At 43.1% G+C, this 19,310-nt stretch overlaps 1 protein-coding gene, 1 long non-coding RNA gene and 1 pseudogene across 6 annotated transcripts; 1 reads left to right on the forward strand and 2 right to left on the reverse strand.

Moving 5' to 3' along the window:
• Positions 1-134: 134 nt before the first annotated feature.
• LOC141509310 (uncharacterized) lies at positions 135-5,087 on the reverse strand. Its single transcript, XR_012474639.1, has 3 exons — positions 4,381-5,087; positions 2,005-2,188; positions 135-1,179 (listed from the first exon to the last, which is right to left on the reverse strand). It is a non-coding gene; the product is annotated as an uncharacterized LOC141509310 (long non-coding RNA).
• Positions 3,168-3,285, reverse strand: LOC141510755 (U6atac minor spliceosomal RNA; annotated as a pseudogene).
• Positions 5,026-15,463, forward strand: CCNL2 (cyclin L2). Of its 5 annotated transcripts, XM_074218742.1 has the most exons (11): positions 5,026-5,385; positions 6,698-6,772; positions 7,093-7,202; positions 7,931-8,051; positions 9,014-9,078; positions 11,822-11,921; positions 12,234-12,338; positions 12,452-12,593; positions 13,697-13,814; positions 13,904-13,996; positions 14,128-15,463. In XM_074218742.1, the coding sequence occupies exons 1-11, from the start codon at positions 5,026-5,028 to the stop codon at positions 14,480-14,482; spliced, it is 1,644 nt and encodes a 547-aa protein (XP_074074843.1). In that variant the 3' UTR covers positions 14,483-15,463. The 5 variants fall into 5 exon arrangements, with proteins under 5 accessions (XP_074074843.1, XP_074074847.1, XP_074074844.1 ...); XM_074218743.1 differs by lacking the exon at positions 5,026-5,385 and having other exon boundaries at positions 7,015-7,202; XM_074218745.1 differs by lacking the exons at positions 5,026-5,385; positions 6,698-6,772; positions 7,093-7,202; positions 7,931-8,051; positions 9,014-9,078 and adding an exon at positions 9,785-9,901.
• Positions 15,464-19,310: the final 3,847 nt, after the last annotated feature.

Here is a 19,310-nt window from a genome sequence, read left to right on the forward strand (position 1 = left end):
GTACCACCTAACCTCCCTGTGAGTCATTGCCTCTTTTTTTTTAAAGATTTTATTTATTTTGAGTTTTACAGTTTTTCCCCTAATCTTACTTCCCTCCCCCACCCCCCCACAGAAGGCAATTTATCAGTCTTTACATTGTTTCCATGGTATATATTGATACAAGTTGAGTGTTATGAGAGAAATCATATCCTTAAGGAAGAAACATCAAGTATAAGAGATATAGCAAGATCAGACAATAAGATACCAGGCTTTTTCTAAATTTAAGGTAATTGTCCTTGGTCTTTGTTCAAACTTCACAATTCTTTCTCTGGATACAGATGGTATTCTCATTGTAGACAGGCCCAAATTGTCCCTGGTGTTTCACTGATGGAATGAGAAAGTCCATCAAGGTTAATCATTGCCCCCATGTTGCTGTTAGTGTGTACAGTGTTTTTCTGGTTCTGCTCATCTCACTCAGCATCAGTCCATGCAAATCCCTCCAGGCTTCCCTGAATTCCCATCCTTCCTGGTTTCTAATAGAACAATAGTGTTCCATGACATACATAGACCACAGTTTGCTAAGCCATTCCCCAATTGAAGGACATTTACTTGATTTCCAATTCTTTGCCACCACAAACAGGGCTGCTATGAATATTTTTGTACAAGTGATGCTTTTACCCTTTTTCATCATGAGTCATTGCCTCTTAAAAGAGCTGGACTCCAAGAGAACTCTGGACCCAATAGAGCTCTGGGTTTGAATCTGTGTGATTATGGGAAAATCAAATTTCTGGATTCCAGTTTACTTACTCATATGTAAAATGGGGAAAATGATGAATACTTAATAGTCCCTTATATCAGGGGGTTGTGAGGCTCAAAATGAAATTTATAGCATCTAAGTCACCTCTCCAGCTTACATATAGACACAGTAAATATATATATGTATATGTATATATATATATATATATATATATATATATATTTACCATATACAGTAAAAATGCTATTAGACATTGGATTTTCTGTTGCTCAGTATAGTTTATAAGAATTTTCCAAAAAGACAGCTCACCTTAGGCAAATCCCTTCCTCTATCCAAGCCTCATCTGTAAAAGAAGATGCTTAGACTTGGCTAGCCTCTGAGATCCAGCTTTGGATGTTAGTCTAGGATCCTATCAACGGTCCCTCAGCTTCACGAATTTGATTCTGCAAGATTGATTGGGTGTTTACTGTGTGCAGTTGAGACAATAAGCATTTATTATGGACTTATACTTCTAATGAATAAATTTTTAGATACAAAACACCCCAATAAATTCACTATTAGATCTTCCCCAACACTGACCAGTGGCTCTCCCAAACAATTCAACCTAGAAGTCCATGCCTTTAAGTCTTCAATCTTAGACTAGAGGTTTGCCCTTTGTTAAAGAAAACAATGTTGTTTTCACTCTAAATAAATCAGTAACAGTACCCTCCATTGTCAATGACTGAAGCTTTGTTGCTCTTTTCAGAAGACACAGTCAAAACTCATAAGACCTTTTTAGCTCTGATTGTATCCCTCCAAGTCTGCTCATTTCTGTCCAGATTCTCCCTATTTCTTACAAGTATGTATGCAGATTTTTTTTTTTAGGTTTTTTGCAAGGCAAATGGGGCTAAGTGGCTTGCCCAAGACCACACAGCTAGGTAATTATTAAGTGTCTGAGACCGGATTTGAACCCAGGTACTCCTGACTCCAGGGCCAGTGCTTTATCCACTGCATCACCTAGCCGCCCCTGGATGCAGATTCTAAACCTTTTCAGTTCCTTCAGAAAGATTTTTTTTCTAGTCTACATATTCTTTCCAGATTTGTTTCCAGAATACTGAATTTTAACTTTGATGAGCCTGAGTTTTCTTCTCTACAAAAAAATATACATATAAGAATAGTGCCTCTTCCCCCAAACCTTAAAGGTTTTGAAGCTTAAATGGAAAGATGTGAGGATGAATTTTTAAGGAAGGTTCACCCTAGAAGCTTGCTTTACCTCTGAACTAGTTTACCTTGGAAGCTTGCTCCACTTCTTAGAGTACTCCTTCAGAAATGACCCTCTGGTTCCTTTGGTTTTTCTCTCTCTGATCTCATGCTTTTCCCCAAAGCCTCTACATGTTTCAAGCAGAACAGCCTTGTACTTCCTGTGTGACTCTGGATAAATCATATAACCTCTGTTTGCCTCATTTTCCCCATCTATAAAAGGAGTAAAAGGATAGCATCTACCTTTTAGGGTTATTGTAAAGATGAAATGAGATGATATTTGTAAAGCACAACACAAGTCTTGGCTTTTAAATAAATGCATATTCCCTGCCCCTTTCCTACAAAAGAATTGTTCAGTTTTGGAGGAGGTTGAAGTCCTTTCATTATGATTGTGATATAAAAAACAAAAGGCATTAATTAAAAATTAATTTTTAAAAGTGCAGTGAGGGGTGGTTAGGTGGCGTAGTGGATAGAGCACTGACCCTGGAGTCAGGAGTACCTGGGTTCAAATCCGGTCTCAGACACTTAATAATTACCTAGCTGTGTGGCCTTGGGCAAGCCAGTTAACCCCATTTGCCTTGCAAAAAAAAAACCCTAAAAAAAAAGTACAGTGAATCATTTTTGTAATTTCCAGCAATCCATCCTAATAAAGGGTCAAGGAATAAGAGCAATTTAGTGACTTCTTGTTTTCCTAATGTTTCCCACAATGGAGGGAGCATCTCACACATCATTGCAACCCATTTACCCACATCCCTTGGAACAATGAGTTTTCTCATCTTTGGCATTTCCATTTAATTTTGGGTAGTGTGTGGAATTACCCCTTCTTGGATTTTATGCCTCACAACCATGGGGTGGGAAGGGGGAGGCACTATCCTTATCCATACTTTACAGAGAAGGAAACAGGTTTATCAAAGTTAAAATCTAGTACATTCTGGAGATGTCTGGAAACGAGTATGTTGACCAGAGAAATCTTTCTAGAGAAAAAGAAAAGGTTTAGAATCTGCATTTAGACACCAAAAGCTCACTTTACATATGTCTCATTGGAATTTCCATGTACAGAGAACTGATGGATTCAGACCTGGTTTTTAGGAATATGATTTTAAAGCAGTAGGATTGGAGAGGGGAGGGACTGGAGGCAGGGAGATCAATTAGGAGATGTTAGTACAGTCCCCATAGTTGAGTTTTTTTTCTTTAAAACATAGATGCCACAGAGTAGGTGGCAATGCCTTAACTGTATATGTGTTATAAAGGCCACCAGGACCTCTTCCATCCTTACCAAGGGGAGTGCTTTCTCTCCTTTCATATGACATTATAGTTGAGTTTTTTTTTGTTTTTTTTTTTAGGTTTTTGCAAGGCAAAGAGGGCTAAGTGGCTTGCCCAAGGCCACACAGCTAGGTAATTATTAAGTGTCTGAGACCAGATTTGAACCCAGGTACTCCTGACTCCAGGGCCTGTGCTTTATCCACTTGGACACCTAGCTGCCTCTAGTTGAGTTTCTAATTAGGGTGTTGACCTCTCAGATCCACAAGAGACACATGAAGTGTGGCGGTCAGAATTAGGAGATTCAACAGCTATGGGATGTGGGGAGAATCTGGGGTTTTGAGACTGGGTGCCTGCGAGGGTCATCTCATCCTGGACCCTGAGCTGGAAGAGATCTCAGAGGTTTCATAACTTGTCATGAATTCTTTTGGTGGTCTGGTGATGTCTATAGAACTACTCTTCCCAGAATCATGTTTTTCATTTTGTTTTATGCTTTAAATTTTTTTTTTTATTTAATGCAATGGGATTAAGTGGCTTGCCCAAGGCCACACAGCCAGGTAATTATTAAGTGTCTGAGTCTGCATTTGAACTTAGGTCTTCCTGACGCCAGGGCCGTTGCTCTATCCACTGCAGCACCTAGCAGCCGCATGGTTTTAATTTTTAGAACACAGAGGTTACAAAGTCTCAACCTCCAATAACTAATTTCAATGTATCAAAGGTCCTGACATCCCCAAGAGGAAGACTGACGTTTCTGGAGGTCTGGGCAGGCTGGGCAGTGCCCAGCATCCTGGGGCTGGGTGGAGCCACCCCTCCCAGCCTGGCAGGTGCCACCTCCTGGCGCCGGTGTGCCCGACCTTCAGCCCCATCCTAGGGGGAGGACGAGCCACCTTATCTTTTCCTGTCCTGCCTTTGGATAGTGCAAGCCCTGCGGTCCTAGGCCGCAGCTTTGGCGGCCTGGCTGTCTACACAGCAAGCCCTGAGCAATCTGGAAGCTTAGAGCAATGCGAATAAACGCGTGTGTTTTGCCCTTAAGGGCGAGGACAAGCTCTCAAGGTTAACACCTTTAATCTATCATCTTTAAGGCCCAAACTCGCAGAGGAGCCCCTCCTCTGAGGGAAGCCAATTAGATTGAAATAGTTACCAACATGTTAGACAAAATCCACAGTCCTCGGGTTTAAGAGCCCTTCGTGCCAGGCCCTTAGGACGCCGCCGGGTAGCTGGCGGGCTGCCTCAGTTTCCCTGTGAAGAATGGGGTGAGGCGGGGTTGGGGGCGGGGCCAGGCGGTCTTTAATTGGTGCTTATTGGCCCCGGACCATTTACTCCACGTGTCGCGGGTGATTGTCCGGTGGCTGGCCCGGGGGGCAGAGGAGGCCCGGGGCCGCCGGTGCGGTGACGTGTCGCGGTCCCGATCGCATCCCCGGCGGGAGGGGACAAAGGCCGCGGCTCGGGGCTCTCCAGCCCGGGGTCCGCCATCAGGGGGGCGCCTCCAGGCCTTGACGGACAGCTGGCCCGGGCGGGGCATGCCGGGAGACGGCGGCGGAGGGAGGAGGGGGGGGACTGTAGGCGGAGGCGCCGCAATGCGCGCCGGGTAACGTGCCCCCCTTTCCCCGCCCGCGCCGAATTCCCGGCCTGTGAGTCAGAGAGAGCGGCCCGAGTGACGCGCGCCGCAGCCAATCGCGACGCGCAGAGGCGGCGGGGGCCGAGCGGCGGGGGCCAATGGAGTCCTCGGGGGCGGGCGGGCGCAGGGAGGCGCCGCCGGGCGGGGGCCAGAAGCACGAAGAAGACTCAAGATGGCGGCGGCGGCGGCAGCTGCGGGAGCCCCGGCCGTGGCGGCGGCCGCGGCGGGCGCCGGGGCCGGCGGAGCGGCGTCGGCGGCCGGCTCGGGCTCGGGCTCGGGCGGCGGGGCCGGCGGGGCGGCGGCGGCGGCGGCGGCGGCGGCGGGGCCGGGCGGCTCGGGCCCGGGCGTGCTGATCGGGGATCGGCTCTACTCGGGCGTGCTCATCACGCTGGAGAACTGCCTGCTCCCCGACGACAAGCTGCGCTTCACGCCCTCCATGTCGAGCGGCCTGGACCCCGACACCGAGACCGGCCTGCGCGTCGTGGGCTGCGAGCTGATCCAGGCGGCCGGCATCCTGCTGCGCCTGCCGCAGGTCCGGACGGGGCCCGGCGGGGGAGGGGCGCGGGGGGGCCGCGGCGGGGGGGGGGGGCCGAGGCTGAGGTAACCGCCGCCGCGCCCGGCCGCCAGCGCGCAGGCGCGGGAGCGGGGGGAGGGGAGCGAGGCGGCCGGCCCGCTCCTTTGTTCCCGGCGCCGCCCGGGACAAAGCCGGGCGCGGGGCCCGGGGGGCGGGGGGAGGGCGCCTCCTCTCCGAGCTGCGCGGCCTTTATGGGGGGGGCACAGGAGTTTTCTGTGGTCTCCACTGATCTCTTTATGAGCCTCAGTTTACTCTGGTGTAAAGTAACCGGTTGGCACGGGGTGACCTTAGAGCTCCCCCCTTGTCTGAGTGCCTGAACCCAGAACGGCCCCCCCCAAAAAGAGGGGGAACACTTAATGAGGGCCCTGAGAAAGTTGACAGCAGACTCAAAAAGAAAGAAATGAGGCCAACAAAAAACTGAGGGCGAGACTGGGTGAAAGGAGGGAGAGCACCAGGAGGGCTTCTGTGGTGTCTGTCTCCCCAGGAGAAGTCTTTTTCACAAGCACTATGCTAATGTGACGGTTTCTTAGGGGCCCTGGTAACACACTAAAGGATCTTTGGTTCTATTGGCTGATGAATTCATTTTTAATACCTGGAGAAAATCGGCCGTTTTGAAAGCCACCATAACAAACAGAAACCATCTTAACTGTGGTTAGGCTGAGATTCTGAGAAATACTGCTGGAGACCCTTTTTCAAGGAGGGTGTAGCTTGTTCAGTGTAGATGACTTCCTGAGCAATATGGGGGCCTAGAAACTCTGGATATAGGAAAACAAAACTAAAACCAGGCCCTTAGTCATGAATAATAATGGGTTTTCCCCAGCTGTCCCCAGCTGTCCTCAGCTGCCAGTATTGTGCAAGTGGACCCATGGAGGATTGCTCAAGTGCCTTCCTCCTTTGCCACCTCCCCCTCCCAGCTTGTTGCTTTCCTTTCTGTATTCACCCCAGGTTTAAGATTTCTGTTTTCATGTTTTGCTGGAATTTACTCACAGGGCTTTTTCTTGTACAGCCTTGGAACTATATATTTTAGCACAAGGCTATTTAGCAATAGGATTTGTTTCTTTGTCTACCTGTTTTGAGGCATTTGTTGCATTCTGATTGTTGAGAAGTAGTAGTAGATCACTTACATGGGCAGGAAAAGCCTAAAGCTTTTCTAACCTCTTGAATACAGTCTCTCATTTGAGATCCAATCTTTTTTTTTAAACTGAGTTGATTTGGCAAATCCTGAACAGTACTTTGAAAAATAAAATCTTCATTTCTTTTGCCTTTCTAGGTGGCCATGGCTACAGGGCAGGTGTTGTTTCAGCGATTCTTTTATACCAAATCCTTTGTGAAGCATTCCATGGAAGTAAGTTGAACCTTTCCCAAACCCTTACTTATTTCTATTTCAACCTAAACACATCAGATTTTTAGTTTTTGAAGCTTAACTACACCCTTTGCTTTTTTTTTTTTTGGTCTTAATTACAAGGTGTCTTCAATTATTAATTATTTTTGCTTCATTATGTTTGATAAGCCATGTAAGTTGTAAAGCGCTGCTTATCTTACAGGTTGTTCTGTTACTTGTATTTACCTGCCATTTTCTCTTATTAGCCCTCCTTAAGCTGATGGAGGCGAACACAGTTCCAGATTTGAGCAAAACATCAGTATGTTGCAATACTTATATTTCAGCATGTATCAATGGCCTGTGTTCATCTGGCCTCCAAAATAGAAGAGGCTCCAAGACGGATAAGGGACGTAATTAATGTGTTTCATCGACTTCGGCATTTGAGGGAGAAAAAGTAAGTATCCTTGGTATTTTTTTGAGTATACTCATTAGAACCCTAGTTTTATAAAATTAGATGGGCTTTAGAGGTCATCTGGAGTCATATGTCCCAATATGTCCATAGAGATGAAGAGGGCTTGCACAAGGTCAGGCAGAGTAAAGTAGGGATTTGAACCCAGATAATATACTTTGGCGACAATGTAATTGTTAAACTAAACCATATTTGTTGGGTTTTGTTTCCCTTGACATCTCCTTTGACTTTTGGGGAACTATATCTTGTGACTAGTTGAAAAGATAGTCTGATATTCTTAGCTAAGTACTTTGTGATCTTTAGGTGGATGAAAACCCTTTTCAGAATGTAGTAAATTCATTAATTGATGCAGATTATCTGTCTTCCATTCACTGAACATTTCAGAAGTTCTCATGCTGTTAGGTTATTAGTGACACAAGTTAAATCAGCCAACATTTCTCAGTGTCTTTGTGCCCAAACTATTGAAATTACAACCTGATTTGTTGGTATATGCAAGGAAGAGGAAAACCAATAAGAATGAGAGGTTATGTTAAACAATAAGGGATGAAAGAGAGTTGTTTATATTCTTAGGGGAAAAGAGATTAATCTGACATTGTGTCCTGGATATGATTGCAGTATAAATATATGATGCCATCTACCTATTCTATATATATTTTAGATATGCCCAATGGTGGTTTTAATTTTTCCATTTGACTCTGGGGGATTTATTGTAGGAAACCTGTACCTCTGCTCTTGGATCAAGATTATGTTAATTTGAAGAACCAAATTATAAAGGCTGAGAGAAGAGTTTTGAAAGAGTTGGGGTTCTGTGTCCATGTAAAGCACCCTCATAAGGTTGGTATATTTACTTGCAATGGAAGAGGTTCCTGGAACAGTCCATGTTCCCATTAGACTCTATTTGAATCAGCAACTCATGATCTACTTTGTGACATTTAGCTAAGAAATAAATCACATTTGTCCTCTCACCAATGAATGAAGACACAGTAGAGGTGGTTTGATTAGGTTTTCCAGTTTCTAGTAGCAATAGCATAGTAATTCTAGATTTCTAAAGATTACCAAATAGATGGCTCTACTGAAAAATGGACACTAAGGGCTCTACTGAAAAATGGACACTAACTTCTGTGAAGTTAAAAGCATTTTTGTTTATCCTCCTTTGTTGTCATTGCTGCGGATTTTCTAAAACTGATTTAGTGATCCTCTTTTTTTTTCCCCTGCCTTGAATTGCCAGAGTTCAAGAGCCCTTTTCTCTAATAGTGGAGTAAATCCAATTGTGTCAGCTACAGGAGCATGGCTCATCCGCTTGAGTATTCTTCTACCCTCAATGATGGGAGAATTTTTTTCCTCCTGTGATTAAACATGGCTCAGATTAGACATTTAACCTTGATAATTGTAGTATTCCTTACCTAGATCTACTGGTTTTAGATTTTTAAAAAATGCCTGTTGATTTTCACTGGAGGTAGTTCTTACTGTTACTGTGCAAAATAACATTGGAGATGTTAAGAAATTGAGAGCAGAAATTTGATTAGAATTGCTTAAATGTGGAAGTGAAGCATGCTTAGTAGGGTTCAGCTTCACCCCAACTTGAGCCATCCTGGTGCACTGCAAAGCAGGGAGTGTGTATCATTCAGCAAATGCTCAGCATCCAACAAGGCTTTCTATCTGTCTGGATATACCATCATGAGGCCACTCCTTGAAAATCTAGCATGATGATCTCATTTGCTGCATGGTTAACCCTATAAACTAAATTCTTGGATTTAAAGATTCTTGGTAATAACTGAATGACCCATATCTTCCAGATAATCGTTATGTACCTTCAGGTGTTAGAATGTGAACGTAATCAACACCTGGTCCAGACATCATGGTAAGTTGATTTTTTTTGTTTTAAGAGACCAGCAAGGGCAGTGGCAGAAATATGTTGGTTTGAGGCACTTTGGGCAGTGGGTAGTCTATCCCATGACTTTGTTGTGGGCTCCACAGTTGTCTGAAGTGCCCCAGTCTGCTGTATAGATTTCGATCAGCTTCTTAAAATTTCAGGCACTGTCTTAATGGTAAGGTAGTGTATATCTCCCCCCCCCCTCCCTGTTTTCTCCCCATCTTCCATTGCTTTCCCTTCCTCTGAGTGAAAGGGTTCAACTGGTCTTTCCTTTAGGCAAAGTACATAAGGAAGTCCTTAGTAACCCCCCCCACCCCCAATTGACTTGGAGCACTGGACATAGTGCAGGGATATCAGAGACACTAAGGAGACCCAGGGTAGTGGCTTAACATCTATGACAAAACTTTTCCTGTCTGCTTCTCTAATAAAACCCTGTGGGAGGAAGGAGAGGGATGGCAGAATTTCCTAAAATTCCAGGTGTTGATTTTTAGTAATGGGTATGCTTGAAACAAATTTTGATTTGACAGTTTAGTGTGTGTAGGTTTTTTGTGTTTTGTGGTTTTGTTTTTTTTTCATGGAGTTAAATCTATTAAGGGTCATATTTCTGCTGACTGAACTGTCTGGTGCTATTACTTGTTTGATGGAGAACCTATTTTGACTTTTCTTTTCTGTACTCTTTTAATCAAAGGGTAGCCTCTGAGGGTAAGTGACTAAGACTTCTCCTCTGCTGTCCAAGCGCTTTGGTGCAGGGATAGCTGCCGTCTTCAGTCAATCCAATGCAGGCTCTCCAGAGAAGGCTGGCTCTAGACAGGTGGTATATACGATAGTATAGTAACTGGCCGACTGCTTCTTGTGGTTATCTTTGACTTTTTTTTCTTGTTCATTTTTTTGTTGTGCTTTGACAATTGTATTTATTAGATTTTTTATAACTGTCTTAACTTAAATTTTGTCACTTTAAAGCTGCTGTACCTGTATATTAAAGGTGTGCAACCTTTTTCTTTGAAAAATTGGAAGGGGTGGAGGGGGTGGGGTTCAAAAGTGTGACAAATTGGTTAACTGGGATCCGGATTGGTAGTGGTCCAGCTTGTCTTGACTGCCATACATTGTCAAAAGTTTTAGTTGCACTTTTTCAGCAACAACTAGAGTCTAGTAAAAGGTACACACCTTTAAACTTTGATATACTTTAGTTTTAAACATTGTAAATTTCAAGTACAGCAATAATTACAAATATCCTACTTTTTAAATGTTCTTAATTATTTTGTATTTTAGGACTTAATATTATATAAGGGAAGTGAATTGGGCACGTTTATTGTTTGTGGCTGTTTTGATTAAAGAAGAAAATCACTGTAGCTAAAATGTTTAAAATCATCTGTTTACTGGCAAAAAAAAAAGGAATAACTGCTATTGATTTGATCATCACATGTACCAAGTTACCTTGTAGTGTGGGATTTCCCAGTTTAATGGTGACTTTATTTTGTTGTTTATTGATGCTTAGAGCAACACCTTTTGTAGTCAGCTAAAGAGTGCCTTCCTCATTTACCATTTTAACAGCTTAATGTAATTCTTAGAAACTTGTGGGTGGGCAGTATATGCTTAATGCTGCCCTAGGTTTAGGAAAAGATGATGGGGAGAGATCACAGTTATGATGGTCTGGCCCATGATTGATGTTGAACATAAGGGAATCCATGGCTATGCTTTGAGAACTCTTTGGAGTTGTAAATCATAACTTTAAAAAAAAAGTTGTTCTCCTGGGGTCAACCCTCAACTTTAACCATACTTGATCTACAGCCAGATGCCCAAGTTCTGATTTTTAGTAGATTAAATTTTAAGTGCCTTTCTCTGAAGCAGTATGTTGACAATTTAGTGAATTAATATTTTTATATTCTGTTTAGATACAAACCTTTTGTACTTTGATTAATAACTTTTAAATTGCAATATAGTTTTTAAATGTGCTTACTGACTCTGAACTTTCAGTATTTTATTGCTATTGTCTGATTCTGTGAATGTTCATTTTAAGACTCCTTGTTGAAATGGGACAATTTGGAAACGATTCTTTGATAAACCTGCGAAGAGGATTTCACTTTGGGTATTGAACCTTCCTCTGCATGATGTTCCCATATATCCGAATTATGCACAAGGGCGTTTTTTCCATCAAAATGGATTCTGTTCCGGATGCTGTGAATCAGTCCTTCATGGGAAATGGACAGGTTGAAAAACAAACAAACAAGCCAAAAAACCCAAACGTTTTTCTGATGCAAAGGAACTGCAGGGAAGAGGATGGCTTATCTCAGAAGACCTCCAGAAGGGACCAGTGCTCAGCTGATGGCTTGAGTTTGCATGCTTCTCTGCACTACGGAGATTGAGCATAATTCCTTTATTTGAATATTTTAACCACTATGGTAGACGTTGTCTTTCCAAAGCGTTGTGCTTTTGCATGAGAGCAGGCCAGTAGTCTTAGCAGGAAAAAGTCAAGTTAAAATTGGTTCTCTTTCATAACAGTATTATCTGACAAAGTCAGCTTTAAAAAAAAAAAATTTTTTTTTTACTGTCCCCTCCTGCCCTATGTTCAGAAGAAGCTATCCTAATGATCCTCCATTAACTCTTCAGATTTACAGGATTGTCTAGCCCTCAGATTTAGGTAGAATGCTTAGAAATGGATTGATTTATAGTGAATGCAGACATGTTCAGCTGTGCCCTGGGGAGTTGCAATTCTTTTGTGTTTGATTTTTAGGAACTATATGAATGATAGCCTTCGAACAGATGTTTTTGTAAGATTCCAGCCCGAGAGCATTGCCTGTGCTTGCATCTATCTTGCTGCTAGGACTTTAGAGGTCAGTATTTGAAGTATCTTACGGAAAATAGGGGAGTGGGATAGTGGTGGTTTCCAGAAGATGAGCTTGTTTTGTATGGCACAATTTATTCACCTGGAAAAATTAAAATAATTTGATGAATAACCTTTCAGTTTGTAATTTTGGAAACCAGTGGACAGCTGAAAGTGTTTATTTCTAAAGGGGATTTCTAAAAATAAAAAAATATTTTTACTAGGGTAATGCTGGGTTTTGGTAAACAAAATACTACCCATCCAGCGTCTCCATCCATTTTATATATTCCTGGCAATGAAAGTGGGGTTCCTTTTTCTCTAGATTCCTCTTCCTAATCGTCCCCATTGGTTTCTATTGTTTGGAGCATCTGAGGAAGAGATCCAAGAAATCTGCTTAAAAATTTTGTTGCTCTATACTCGCAAAAAGGTTTGTTTATTTTTCTACTAACTTTTTGCTTTGGTGTTTTCCTTCTTAATTATGTTTGACCATTGTATTTTATTTCTTGGCCTCTTTGTGGGGCTGGTACTGTTTTTTTGTAGGTTGATCTATCCTATTTAGAAAGTGAAGTTGAAAAGAAAAAACATGCCATTGAAGAAGCAAAAGCCCAAGCTAAAGGCCTGCTTGCTGATGGGACTCCCATTTTAGACAACACATCAGGCTTTTCCCCTGCCCCCAAAATAGGTGAGCCTTTGGTCAAGTTTGCTCTTCTTGTGACTCCACTGATGTATCGGGAAGGGCGTCACATATGGGGCTCATAGAGAGATTCTGGACTTCAGTTTTCTGATAATATGATACTTCGGTGTCTGGTTTCCTTTGTAATCCAACGTATTTTATGCATCCAAAAGCATTTCTGAGAAAGGGACTGTGCCTCACAAAATATTAGCCCCTCCCCTAGAGCTAGCTGCCCTCTGAAATCTTGTCTTCTCCTGGCTCTTGGACAGTGCTGTAGCTCCTGGTTCACTGACCTTTTAGTGGATCTATCCAAACTGCTCTTTGATTATAGAACAGTTGATTGATCATCCAGAATTTAGATATTACTTCTGAAGTCCCAAGCATTAGGGCAGTAATACAGAAAGAAAAAAGAACAGTCCCTAGCCTCAGGACACTTTGTATCCTCACACATGGTAGACCAGCATCAGGAAAATGATTCTGTGTAGGACTTGATGCTTGAAGTGAGTTTTGAGAAGGGCAAGTGTGAATCCAGTTTGGGGGAAGGTGGTTCTTTGCAGGCTGGGAGGCCAGGTAGTGCATGTCTGGTATCAGAAGCAGTGAGGCAGCCTAGAGAGGCAGATCAGAGCATTCTCATGAAGCTTTCAATGTCACCCATTTATCTTTTATTCTTGAGGTCATAAGCAGCCACTGGTCAGAAGTCAGCTTCAGGAATCCTGTGGAAAGTTAAGGGACAGATGGAGAGGCCAATCAGGAAGCCTTGGGGGGGGGGGAGTGAGGGGCTTGCAGGTGAGGCACTCAGTTCTTGTCAAAGACTTCCATGTTGGGGAGACTCAGGATTAACCACTTGATGTTCTCTGTTGAGGCCCATGTGCCATATTTTGTGTCTGGGTGAAATCTAATGGCCTTGGAATACTGGTGCCCATTCTACCCCTCAGCTATTGTTTCCTTTGACTTCGGGAAGAACAGCTCTGGATTCACAGGAGTGATGTTTGTCTTAGGCTGGGGTTCTGATGTTGGGAGGGGATGATTGATGGAGTTCCAGTTTGTATATTAAAGTTCTCTCTGAATCCTTTATTGTCATTTCATGTAATTTCTTAAATTTGTCTTGTTAGAATCCCCCAAAGAAAGCAAAGGAAATAAACCTTCCCCACTTTCTGTGCAAGCAATGAAGAATGCCAAAAGAAAAATGGAGGGTGCCAAAAGGGCCAAATCCAACAGTCCAGTGAATGGGTAAGACCTTCTACTGGGGTGGGACATTCTGTTAATCCTTGGGAGGCCGACACTTCAGTCTACCTAATGAGACCTTTTTCCCTTCACAGTTTGCCAAAGGGCAGAGAAAGTCGAAGTCGCAGCGGAAGCCGAGATCAGAGCTACTCACGGTCACAGTCCAGATCTGCATCTCCTAAGAGAAGGTATGTCTGGCTTTTTTTCTGTTGGCCTTCCGTCTAAGTGAAGAGCCAGGAAGTTGGGTAAGTTTTGGCTTCCTCAAGGGAAGTGTAAGTTTCATAATGCTGATGTTTCATTTGGGACTGTTTTTCTTTAGAAAAAGTGAAAGCTGTTCTACGTCCAGTGGTTCAAAGTCCCAGAGCCGCTCCCGGAGCCGCAGCGATTCTCCTCCAAGACAGGCCAACCATGGTGGTTCTTACAAGGGCTCTAAGATTAGGAACTACAAAAAATCAAAGGACTATAAGTACGCAGCCCAGAAACCCCGCAAATCTCGGAGCCGGAGCTCATCCCGTTCTAGGAGCCGATCCAGGGAACGCTCCGATGCTTCTGGTAAATACAAGAAGAAGAGTCATTACTACAGAGACCAGAGACGGGAACGTTCTCGGTCTTATGAGCGAACTGGCCATCGCTATGAGCGAGAACCCCCTGGACACAGCAGGCATCGGAGGTGAGGTCTAGAAGCAGATGGAGCTCTGACTCCTTTCCTTTCCATCACCTGGTGAGTCGGCGGCTGGACTGGCTTGACCATCCTCTCTGCTTTATTTGTTCCTTGTTGAGCATGAATTTCAAGGAAAATGGTCATTTAACGGACGTGGTAATGAGATTGAAACTAGAATCAGGTAGACAGCTTGGTTGGGCCTCTGGGCCTATCCTTGAAGTTGGCACTGGTGCCTGTCCCCCGTACCAAGTGTCAGTCCTCCAGTACAAACAGATGGGCGGCTGCAGCCTCCTCTGGGAGACTGGTAGAGGACGACCACCTCTTCCTCTCCAACTCTGAACAACCAACCCTTCAGGAGGGTGCTGGAAGAGAGCACTGATGGTGATTTAATTAAACTGTTGGTGTAGCTCGGTGCTAACTACAAGCTGTCTTTTTTCCCCCCATACTGAAACTCAATTACGTTAAACCAAGAAAAGTGATTTTTAGAATTCTGCCTATATTAGGTTGTCCTTGTGTATATATTTTGCAGTGTTTAACAGTACAATATGGTAATATGGCCTTACTAGGTACCCTTACACTTTATTCACATTGTAAATAAACATGTGTTTAATACAAGTTAAAGCTATTATACTGAAAATTCAGAACTTGAATTCTGTCACCTGAAAACTTGTGTAGAGAATTCTGATTTAAAAATGTGAAGTATTTAGATCTGTGTATTGAAAGTAGTCTATTTTTATCTGTGCAATGCTGAGTGCAGGACACCAGCTCATGAATAGAGAAGTTTCATATATATGCATTTTATGTGGTTTAAAAAAACACAACTCTCTACTCAGGATATTTGAAACTTTGAAGAATTCGTAGTTTGTCATTCTGCTTGCTTGTTAAAACAGAAGATGTAAGAAACAAGTACACAGCCAGCAGTATCCGTTTTAGTGGTATATCTGAGCTGTTTCCCTGCTCCCTAATTTCATTAAAGTATTTGATTTTGTATTTAGTTCCTGTGTGTGCATCTCCTTGGGTGGGTGGGGGGGAGTGAGCAGAAGATGGTGAGTTTCAGAGGGGATTTGAAGTTTGGGGGGGGGGCCTGCCTGAGGCTTGGCTGATTCTCAACTGCAAGGGCTGAGAAGAGAGTTAAATGGAAGGAAGAGTGTGAGCTCCCATCAGACCAGGAGGTCACCCATCAACTGGCCAAAACACAGAATTTAAAGCCTTTAGATGTTGGTGAGATGTCCTTGTCCAGGTCTCTTAACAGGCTTTCTAGGGGTGCTACCAAGACCCATGGATGGTAATAACTGGCCTGATGATTCCTTCTTTTCCCCGGGGCCACCCCATACCTGGTGGATTTACTACCCTTCTTTTCAATCCCTCCTGGATTTCAGGCTGCCTTTAGGACTCTGCTTGAGGATAAGAGGTCCATCTCCAGTGTCCTCTGGCTGAGATTTCCCTCTGTGTGGGTGTGTGCATACATATTTCTAGAATTTAGAGCATCCACCCTGATCAGCTCCAGTTGGGCCCTCTGCTACTTTATTCTAACATGATCATGTTTTGGTACTATGAGAGCTGCCATCTCTGAACATTAGTGTTTGCATATTGTCCACCCCCATCTGGATGTGAACTTTGTTGAAGAATTGTCTTGATGGAGGTGGCTGCTGGCAGAAGAGAGACCTCGTACCTTCTATTCCTGCTCCTCAAGGCATTGCTGGGCAGAAGCCGGACCTGATGACTTGGAGGGATGCAAAGGCTGCATTAGCAGTGTGCCTGGCTCCTGACTTGCTCTGGTAGGATGCCATTTACTGAGGGACCTGTCTTCCTCAGTCCGTCTCAGCAAGAGCCCCATGAAGGAGCTTCCTTTTCCAGTCTGGACCTGTTAGAATGAAGGCTATGGAGGAGTGATGAGATGCTTCTTCTTGGCTTCAACTGGCGTGTATGGAGGGAGGCATGATTCCTGATTCCATGATTCCATTCTGTCCAGCTGGGCTCCTGCATTCTCCAAAGTGTCTGAAATGAAGGGAATTATGTATATATTCCTTACACAGAAATTGAACATCCTCTCAGCTAACTGGGACTCATTCCTGCAAAACCACAGCAGGCCTGAGTGATGGCAGTTTGACTAGAACAATCACTTGGGTTGATTTGGGACAGGTCTTTCTGCACCTTGGCTGAGGGTAGTAGTGAATTTAGATTTAAGAGTGACTGCTAGGGGCAGCTAGGTGGCGCAGTGGATAAAGCACTGGCCCTGGAGTCAGGAGTACCTGGGTTCAAATCCGGTCTCAGAAACTTAATAATTACCTAGCTGTGTGGCCTTGGGCAAGGCACTTAACCCCATTTGCCTTGCAAAAAAAACAAAAAAAAAGTGACTGCTACTAAATAGTCCACCTACCCAGGTTACTTGGGTTATGGCCTAGCTCATAAATGGATTATTCCCTTGCTGGAGGTGGGTTTGGTTGGAGTAGATTGCTCCACAGAGCTGAAAATCAGGGGTTGGGACCTATCAAAGAGACAGGCTACCCAGTACCCAGGTCACCAGACATACTCCATGGTCATTGAGGAACCACACTAAGGAAATTCCCCGGTTTCCATCTGTTCCTTGGAGGTTATTGCAGAGGGACAGCAGTCATTTACCCTTCATTCATTCATTATCAGAGAGCTCATTTTTATGACTCCTGGTATGACCAGGAAAAAAGCCTGATAGGAAATCCAAGTCAGGCATGTTGGCCATCCTCAAGGAGCAGTGGGAGATGTACAAGGCTATGCCAAAGGGGCAATAGGCATTATCCTTGTTTGGGGTGGTACTATGTCAAGTTCCAAAATACAATTTTCTTTTGGTTGGGAATGGCCAACTGAATGCAAAGAGGAATGAATAACCAAGAAACAAGCAGGCTAGCTAGGTTGACTGTTTTATCTTCACTCTTGGACTTGGGTTGAGTTGGGTTCTTAATCTTATCATGGATCTCTTTTTCCCAATATATTTTATTTTGTTAAATATTTCCTAATTATATGTAAAAATGTTAACATTTTTGTAATTAAAATTTTTTTATAGTAAAACATTTTTGACTTAATAGATTCTTTCCTCAACCCTACCCCTACCCACTGAGAAAGCAAACTAGGTCAATTATACATGTGAAATTATGCAAAATATTTCCATATTAGTGATATTGGTTTTTAAAAAAGCAAAGAAAATAAAGTGAGGAAATTATTCTTTAATCTGCATTCAGTTCATCAAGCTCTGTCTGGAGGTGGATAGCATTTTTAATCATGAGTCCATGGAGTCAAGTCTTTTATAAAAGTTGGTCATTGTTATATTGCTGTTATTGTACACAGTGAGATCTGGTTATTCTCACTTTCACTTTGCATCAGTTCAGAGATTTTGCCATTTAACATTGAACAATCAATTTTATTTTATTTTTTTATTTAATCTCATTTTGCACAAATTCTTTTTATACATTAATAAAGTATTCTTGTTTAAGAGTAAACAAAATACCCCCTCCCCCCAAAAAATATAGACTAGCTTGAGTGATAAAGGTGAGAGAAAAAAATTTAAATTAAAAAAATAATAGTAATAATTGTAGGTATGGCCAGGCAGCGCAGTGGATGAAGCACCAGCCCTGGAGTCAGGAGCACCCAAGCCCATACCTGGCCCCGTACACCCAACAATCACCCAGTGAACAATCTATTTAAAAAATTTGGAGGTCCAAATTCTTTCCTTCCTCCCTTTGAGAAGGCAAATAATTGGACAAAGATTGCACATGAGCAGCTATACAGAACATTAGCTCTCTGTGTGACTCTGAAGTCTATATATTCAGCCCTCATTTCTCTCCTGATTACACCTTAAGACATCATTATCACATCTCTTTTTTTAGGTTTTTGCAAGGCAAATGGGGTTAAGTGGCTTGCCCAAGGCCACACAGCTAGGTAATTATTAAATTTCTGAGACCGTATTTGAACCTAGGTACTCCTGACTCCGGGAGCTTTATCCACTACTCACCTAGTTGCCCCTCATTATCACATCTTAAAGATTCTGAGACTTGCTGTCTTTTGGTAACCGCATATCAATTTTAAGAGATTTTCCATTTACCCTTTTAGTCTGACCAGTGAGGTTTAATGGTGTTTTTGTTTTTTTGTTTTGTTCTTTTTTTGCTTTTACAAGGCAATGGGGTTAAGTGACTTGCCCACATTCACACAACTAAGCAAGTATGAAGCGTCTAAGGTCAGGTCTTCTTGACTCCAGGGCTGGTATCTACTTCACCTCCTAGTTGCCCCATAATGGTATTTTTTATTTTTGCAAGGTTCTGGGATTAGGTGACTTGCTCATGGTCACACAGCTTAGTATAAATTCTGAGGCTGAATTTGAACTCAGGTCCTCTGACTCCAGGTTCGGTGCTCTGCCCACTTCATCACCTAGGTGCCCCATAATATTTTTAAAAATGTGATTTTTATGTTGCTCAGTTGTTTTCAGTTGTGTCTGGCTCTTGCTCTCATGGAGTTTTAGCAAAGATGCTGGAGAGATTTGCTACTCCCTTCTCTAACTTATTTTTTCAGATGACGAAACAGTTCAACGGAGTTAAGTGACTTGCCTAGGGTCACACAACTAAACAAACATCTGGAGGCTGAATTTGAACTGTGGAAGAGAAGTCTTCTTGATTCCAGGTCTGGCACTAAATTCATTATGCCCCTCCACCCCTCCCCAAAGGGATATATTTTATACAGATTATTTAGCAGGATAATTCCCAGCAAACCTATTCCATTTTTCTTAATTTGCAGGGCCAGCTAAGTGTTACAGTGGATAGAGTGCTGGGCCTGGTTCAGGAGTCAAATCTGACCTTACTATGTGATCCTGGGCA

The sequence above is a fragment of the Macrotis lagotis genome, chromosome 1, assembly GCF_037893015.1.
Source record: "Macrotis lagotis isolate mMagLag1 chromosome 1, bilby.v1.9.chrom.fasta, whole genome shotgun sequence".
Taxonomy (NCBI): Eukaryota; Metazoa; Chordata; class Mammalia; order Peramelemorphia; family Peramelidae; genus Macrotis; species Macrotis lagotis.